The following is an 8,091-nucleotide window of genomic DNA, read 5'->3' on the forward strand; positions in this document are numbered from 1 at the left end:
TAATCTGCCTGGTTATAATCTGCATGGTTATAATCATGCCTGGCGCCCAGCTCATGGCCAGATTTATAGTAATGGTCAATAGAGAGCCCACTAGTAGAATGAATTGATTAATCTATAGCTCTAAAGGAAAGTTTCTAAAATTCTAGTGTCTACTAGAGACACACAGGAAGGTGGACTAAAATTCAGATGCCTGAGCCTTATTACCAGAGATTCAGATTCAGTAAATCTCACCTAGGGCCCAGAAATATGGATTTTCACAAGCTCCCTTGGTGATTCTGACATAATCAGTCAGTTCTAGTTATCTAGTTGGTACACAACCACCAATCCCAAAATGTAATGGCTTTAAAAAGGAACAGTTTTGGGGGCTTCCCTGGTGGCGCAGTGGTTGAGAATCCGCCTGCCAATGCAGGGGACACGGGTTCGAGCCCTGGTCTGGGAGGATCCCACATGCCGTGGAGCAACTAGGCCCATGAGCCACAACTACTGAGCCTGCGCGTCTGGAGCTTGTGCTCCGCAACAAGAGAGGCCCCGATAGTGAGAGGCCCGTGCACTGCGATGAAGAGTGGCCCCCGCTTGCCACAACTAGAGAAAGCCCTTGCACAGAAACGAAGACCCAACACAGCCAAAAATAAATAAATTAATTAATTTAAAATTAAAAAAAAAAAAGAACAGTTTTGTTATGTCTCGCAATTTTGTGGGTCAGGAATTTAGGCAGCTCAGCTGGGCCATCCTTCTGTTCCATATATAGCCGATGGAGGTACTGATGTCCCACACAGCCTGCGTGTCTGGCACCTTGGTGAGGGTGGCTGGGAGGCTGGGCTCAGCAGCATCGATCGACCTGAGCACCTTTAAGTGGCCTCTCTCAGGGGGAACTCAGACTTCTTACCTGAGGCTCTGGGGTCCAAGGAACAGCAGAAGCCTCAGGGCCTTTTATGAGCTAGCCCCCAAAGCCACATAGTGTCACTTCTGCTGTACCCTATCGGGTACACCAGCCCCCCCCACCCCAATGCAAGGAAAGGGAAAATAGTCCCTGGCACTCCATGGGGGCCACCATATTTCAAAGCCACCTCACAGCCCAAGAACTCCACCTTGTGAAACGGTGTTATAGAGAAAGATCGCTCTTTACCTGCCCCAGCTTAGATCTGATCCCCATGCTGGACTTGGGGCTTAATTACAGCAATGTTTCCCCACCTGGTACTCATTTCTCTGCAGGCACATGAGATAATTTTAGGGAGTACATAACTGAACATTTTAAAAGTTTATATGTTTATTAAATCTATATGTTTAAATTAAGTATATCAGACCCATGGTTTTTATGATTATTATTCCTTAAGATAGGGCTAAATTACAATGATTCCGTTTAGGGGCAGTTAAAAGAAACACATTAGGTATATAATGATACATATGGTAAAAGATATTATAAGAATCATGAATGTGGCCCTCAGATGTCCAGAGAGCTCTAAACTGAAAGGTTAACTCACAAATCTCAGTTCCGATTTTTTTTCTCAGATACCAGTATCCCTGATCTTTCTGTCTTTCTTTCCCCAGTTGGTCCTGCCTCTTGATACAATTAGAAAAACTCTCCATGAGGAAAGAGGCAGCCATCCTTCTTTGCCAGGAGCCAGACTGACACCCCAAGCTCATTCCTGCAGTCCTCATGGATGACCACCTGCTTTTTTCTTTGTCTTTAAAACTCTTTTCTTTCCCTGGAGAGGGCATTCTTTTTTTTTTTTTAAATTAAAGTATAGCCGATTTACAGTATTGTGTTAGTTTCAGGTGTACAGCAGTGATTCAGTTATTTTTTCCAGATTATATTCTATTATAGGTTATTACAAGATATTGAATATAATTCCCTGTGCTATGCAGTAAATCCTTGTTGCTTACCTATTTTATAGGTATAGTAGTTTGTATCTGTTAATTTCTTAATTCTTTCCATCTGACATAGGATTTAGTTTGTAAACAATAACTTTAAGTAGTTATTTATAGTTGAGCAGAGACATTCACAGCTTAAAAAAATCCTCTTGCCAATTTCCCTAGCAACTGATCTGTTTCAGAATCTCTGACACCGAAAAATCCAGGTAGTTTTATTTGGTTTTATCGCACACTCTTACTAGCACCAGTAAAGCCAAGTTTCTATTTCCAGCCCTTGATATACTTAAGACTGAGAGGGTCTTGCCTTGATTTTTTGACCCACAGTAAATGAGACTATGAACATTTTCATTAATTTAAAGTCCACAAATTTTGAAATAGAAAGTAATTTGGACCAGAGCAGGACTGATTTTTACATTGCATGTTCTTGAACTCAGAAAAATAAAGTCTTCATTACTTTGCTGATTACAAAGGTAATACAGGTGCATTGTAGAAAAAAAAATTCAGTGACAAAAATTACTCTTGGTAATCATAAGTTCTTTTGGCTGGTTTCATATTCACCAGATAAATCATTCTTTGAGCAAATATTTCCTGAAGCTTACTCTGTGTAAGAAAATTGTCAAGGGTATGAAGATGAGGTCTACACAATGGTCCAGATGACGCCCTTGCCCTTGTGGAGTCAGGGAGGCGTAACTGGGTGAGATGAGGAGCAAACCCAAGTGGAAGAGCCGGGGGCCAACCCTAGGCCATGGATCACACCTGTGTCCACAGAGGAAGTTTCTTCCTCTAGGAAGGCTTCCAGGGGTCTTAGGTCTTAGATGCAGAGAGATGCAGGGAGGAGCCATTCAAGGTTGGGGGAGAAAGAGTGAGAAAAAACCATAAAGAGAAACCAGTGAAGATGTGTTTCGACATTGGACCTAGAAGAGGCCTAGAGATGGACCAGTTCAACATCGTATTTTCTAGAGCAGGTAACAGCTCTTTCATCTGGTGTTCAGTTTATTTTGCAAACAATGACTTAATATTTTTATTTGAGATACCACAAATTTGAAGTGATCAGACATTGTCAAAGATAAACAGAGCTGGATACTACTGAAAGCATAGATTTTATTCAGTAATAACTATTGCAATAGGGAAGAGGGTCCAGCATGAATGGAACTCAACTTCGAGGGAACAGAAGTCAGGAGACCTTGTAAATGCTGGAGTGTGGGAAAGGCACAGAGAGGCATTAAGGGGGTTGGTCCTTGTGACCTGGCCACCTGGATTTGCTAATTGCTGCTTATTCAGACGAGAAAACGTCTGGAATCTTTGTGACAGGAGGCAGTGGTGCAAGTTAGAGCAAGGGGCCCACTGAAGTTAGACCTTTACCTTCCCGCAGAGACCGGGGGGGTGAGAATTATCTCCTTGGATGTTTGCTCTCAGGTCCTTGAGAAGACAGTTCTGGGTGGTTGGAAGATTTACATCTCAAAGGGGCAGAGAAAGGGTTTATAATGGCAAGGTTTCTAAAGTAACTGCTCTAAGAGGGGGTTCAGGGGTCTATCTGTCTATTGCCAGGTTTTGGCTGGAACAAATAGTAAATTCTTCTAGTAACCTTGAGCTTTCTCAGGCAGGCATTTTAAGGCGGGGCCAGGGGTACAATCCTAGGGACATGGCCTTAAGCTGCTAGAAGCCACGCTAGAGTTTAGTCAAGGAAAGAGTCTTTATCAACATTCAGGTGAAAAACCATGGATTTGACTACCAGGAAATTCTTTGAAGACAATAGTTGTGGGATACTGAGTGAGGCAGAAGCCACATTTCAAAAGTTACATAGTGAATGGATGGAAACCAAAATGACACAAGAAGGCTTGAAGTGTTGGGTAGGAAAATGCTAATTTTTTAAAAAAGAGGAAGACGAGTACATACTTGGAAAATACATTATGCTATCTTTTCATGCTAGGTGACAACAAAGGTACAGTTCCTGACTCCCCCTGTCTGATTTTAAACTCTTTGCTTGCAGGGTTCAAGTCTTCTACTATTTTTTGTCTCCAGAACCTGACAAATATTGTGCAGAGTGGGTACTAACAGAACCCTTTATATGTGATGCCATGATGGTATATCTTGCTTTCAGTAAAAACAATGCCTTCCAAAAGTACCCTTGTAGACAAATTATGCAGGTCCAGGAAGGGCAAAAGTATCCTCTGATGGGTTTCTACAGCTTGAACAGTGGAACTCAGCAAGTGTTAATCTGCTGGGCGATGTAACCATGGAGATCCACCCTTCCTACCCAGCTCTTTCTTCTTCAACATCAATGATTTAGATCAAGACATAGATGGTAGGCTTAGCTAATATGTTCATAGAGGAGGGTTGATGCCGATAAAGTTTTAAAATAGCTCAAAGTACTGGAATCAAGGATAAAAGAAGAATGTGACAAACACTAGATTCTGATCCTTCTCTAGCTTGTCCCAGCTAGAGTAGCTAGAATATTATGAAGCTGCTCTAAAATTTAGGATGTTGGTCATGGAATAAAATTCAGAAACCTTTTTAATGAATGTGCACAAATGCCTCAAAGAACTTGACACCTCTCCTGATTTATATTTTAAGAACCAGCTTCCTATGGCACATGGAATAGCATGTCTTTTGCAATATAACATAAATATTAATGAAGTCCAATCCAAATATAAAGATACAGTGCACATATGCTAGAAATTTAAATAGTTCCAGATAGTTCTATGCATTCAGGTACACCATTTCTAAGCTGTGTGTTCAGGTCCAGGTAAAGTAGGAATCAGATTTTTCCTCAAATTTAATCCTCCTGGCAGCCAAAGAATGTGTTAGAAACTATGGAGATTACTGTCTATTTTCAGAGCATTTTTTTTTTTTAGCTCCTCTTTCTCTGAATCCTATATATCAAAAGGAGAGATCTAGCTGTTCTTATTGAGAAGTATCCTTTCTTTTAAAAAACAACTTCCTTTATTTTCATTTTAAAAATATACGTTTATTGTAAAAACATTTGGAAAACACAGAGCATAAAAGCAGCCATAATGTCTCCCTACAACCTCCTCCGCCTACTACCTAGTCTCTCCCTACTACCCCTTTCCCTACAAAATAGCCGATTTGATAGGTTTCCTTCCTTTCTTTGTTCTATTTATTTATGTCATTTGATCTAGTTCAGGGTGTGGAGAGAGAGCCCTCTCCTTAAGGTTTTACTGTAAAGGTCAATGGATTCAGCTAAGTAACAAGAAAACAACCACACTTTACATTTGTATAACTGTTTTAATTTATCCAAGTACATTGACATCCATCATCACATGTGGTATCACATCAGATGAACTAGACCATTTATCAGGAAACTAAGGTCAGAGAGAAGAGGGGGCTCTTGCCCCACATCACATGGCTGGGAAGGGTCAGAGCCAGAATTTGAGGTCTCTAGATTTCTTATCTAGAGATTTTCCCCTACAATAATTTCCATTGTCTTTTCCAGTTAAAGTCTGTATAACTATATATGGAAATTCCGTTTGAGAGCTAGGACTTCTACTTCTTGTGGTTTATTTTTGTGCCATAAAACACATTTGTATTTAATGTGTCTTCTGAGCAGCCAGCCTGGGAACTTTGCCACCGTCATATCACAGCAGCAGTTGGCTCACCGTGCCCCAGTTTCCTCTGTCGCCTGGGCAGCTGGGCTCGGTCCCTGGCAGCAAAGCTGCCTGTTGGGCTCTTTTGTCAAAAGAAGAAGCTTGCCTCCCAGCGTCTCTCCTAGTACCTGCCTCAGCCACCGTGTGCGTATTCGTAGCTGTGCCTGTAACTAAACTAGTCAGCTCTTGCTGGAAGTGTGGACATTTCAACAGAGAGCTTTCTATGTAAGTGATGCCTTGACCATCTGGCTCTCACCTTCCTGTCTGGCCCTTGCCAAATTTCTTTACCACAAAAAGCAGTTCCATATTTGCTAAGGCTTCTAATTTCTACTTTTTCAATTTCCTTTTTTTCAATTTCGGTTTTTAGCCACTTACCTATGTCGTCTTTCCCCCTCCTGATTCCAATATTTTATGTAAGTCTGTTAAATAAGGCAGACTCAACAATTGGATGACATCTATGATTTTGTGGAAGGGATGTTTCAATGAGATTTTGAGCTTAACATCCCAAATGAGATAGGGGTTAAAAAGGAAAAAAGAGGCAGGAGTTGGGGGAAGGAGACCATGTAAAGAGAAATCGGGTGAGGGAGACCATGGGAAACTCAGGAATTTCTGAATGGGGCACTTCAGTAAAAAATAAATAAAATGTTTCTATGAGATTGACTCTTCATATGAATTATGGGTATTGTGAAAATTATCATATCTGATTATTGACTTTTGACATATGTTTCTCTAGCAATTTGAAACTGACACTTCATCAGGAAATGCTTGTCAGTTTTATTTTTTAACATCAAAGACTATCTTCAAAGTAAAAATGTATTTTCACACAGAATTCTTATAGATTTTCCTGAAAAAAAAATGTGGTCAACCTATTCCTTGGACAATCAAAGCCAGCCAATTGCATTAATTATCATTCTTTATTCATTACAAGCCCTCTGGCAATTCTGTGTGGAACTATTTATGCCAAGGTTCTAATACCATTTGTGTCTGGATTTTGTTTTGTTTGAGACCAGTGAAGAGTTTACGTAACTGTTAGAAAAAGAGCAAGGCCAATGCTGGGATGTGAGTGGGTTTGCGAGTGAACCAGTTGAGGTGCCCCACACGCTTGCTTCAACTGCCTTCTTGTCTGGGCTCTGAGCTCATCACTCTCAGCGTGGTGTCCATCACCCCTGGACAGAGCTGCCCCTGAATCTTTAACCAGCATGCCTCTCTCTACAAATCCCACTCAGACTGCTGTTTAGAAAAGCATGATCAAAGCCACATTTGGGTGCCTATGGTGAGCCAGCTAGTCACTCATCCTAGCCCATCACAGACACTACCCACCTTAGCACAGTCAGATGTACAGCTCAAGGGCCAAGCAATCAAACCACTCTTTTTGCTTCCAAGCAGCTGACAGTTTTTGATTGAACTCAGTGGTGCTTTAGTTTAATTTGGTCAAGAACAAACCCAAATGGTTTCATCATTGAACTTCCCAACTACGTTTCTGTTGATCATCCCTAGATACCTCATCTCATAATAGTGAAAGGCCAAAAAAAAAAAAAATTTACCTTATCTTTTGGTGCCAACTGGTTTCAATATAATTGCATCAAATCCCCACTCATCTTATTTCCCTTAACTAATTGCCTCAAATTTGTTCTTCAATTTCATACCTGTTCTCCCAGTGGGAGCGTCACCTCTTCTATAGGTGGAGGAAAACACGGGTTCCTTGGGTTCCAAAGAAGCCCTGCTTATTCACAAACTGAAATCCGTGATGTCTTACCTGAGCTCATTTTCAACCCTGAATCCTTTCCTTCGAGCCAGCTCCATGAGGAAGGTTCTGCGGGTGGTTCCCATTTTCTTCTCCAAAATGAAGAGGACCAAATCTCGAAACTTGATGTCATAAGAAGGGGAGGCCATCGAGGCACCCACCTGCCTGGGTCTCTTCTTCCGAGGGCCCGAGGGGGCCACGTGCAGTGGATCCATGGGAAGAGGCTGCTGCTGCCTCTGGCTGTGCCATCAAGTGGTGTCTCCAGAAGTGAGAGAGAGCCTGCCCCTCCTTCATAAGGAGCCCTGATGTCATCTCACCACCTCACGGGGCTCTGCCCTGTTCATGACTTCCTGTTGAAGATCTATGGGGAATTGCTACCTCTGTTCATTTGTCCAGTACAGAGATGATAATGGAAATGGTAAATTAACTTTTGCGTTCCTATGCATAGTCTCATCAGATCCTCAGAATAACCTTTTGAGGAAGGTAGGGAAGCATCATTTTCCCCATGTTATTAATTAATTAATTAATTAATCTATTTACTTATTATAAATTGCTTGAGACCCCTCTTGTCTTTATTTATTTATTTATTTATTTATTTATTTTTTAACATCTTTATTGGAGTATAATTGCTTTACAATGGTGTGTTAGTTTCTGCTTTATAACAAAGTGAATCAGATATATGTATACCTATATCCCCATATCTCCTCCCTCTTGCATCTCCCTCCCACCCTCCCTATCCCACCCCTCTAGGTGGTCACAAAGCACCGAGCTGATCTCCCTGTGCTATGCGGCTGCTTCCCACTAGCTATCTATTTTACGTTTGGTAGTGTATATATGTCCATGTCACTCTCTCACTTTGTCCCAGCTTAC

General features: G+C 41.4%; 1 protein-coding gene across 1 annotated transcript in view; it reads right to left on the reverse strand.

Annotated features, from left to right (window-relative positions):
• Positions 1 to 7,454, reverse strand: part of DNTT (DNA nucleotidylexotransferase) — a 36,145-nt gene extending 28,691 nt beyond the window's left edge. Inside the window, exon 1 of the mRNA XM_061194843.1 lies at positions 7,234 to 7,454. Within this exon, the coding sequence (XP_061050826.1) occupies positions 7,234 to 7,436 (203 nt within the window). The 5' untranslated portion in view covers positions 7,437 to 7,454. The remainder of the gene's footprint in view (positions 1 to 7,233) is intronic.
• Positions 7,455 to 8,091: the final 637 nt, after the last annotated feature.

This window comes from Eubalaena glacialis, chromosome 1 (genome assembly GCF_028564815.1).
Source record: "Eubalaena glacialis isolate mEubGla1 chromosome 1, mEubGla1.1.hap2.+ XY, whole genome shotgun sequence".
In the NCBI taxonomy this organism is placed as follows: domain Eukaryota; kingdom Metazoa; phylum Chordata; class Mammalia; order Artiodactyla; family Balaenidae; genus Eubalaena; species Eubalaena glacialis.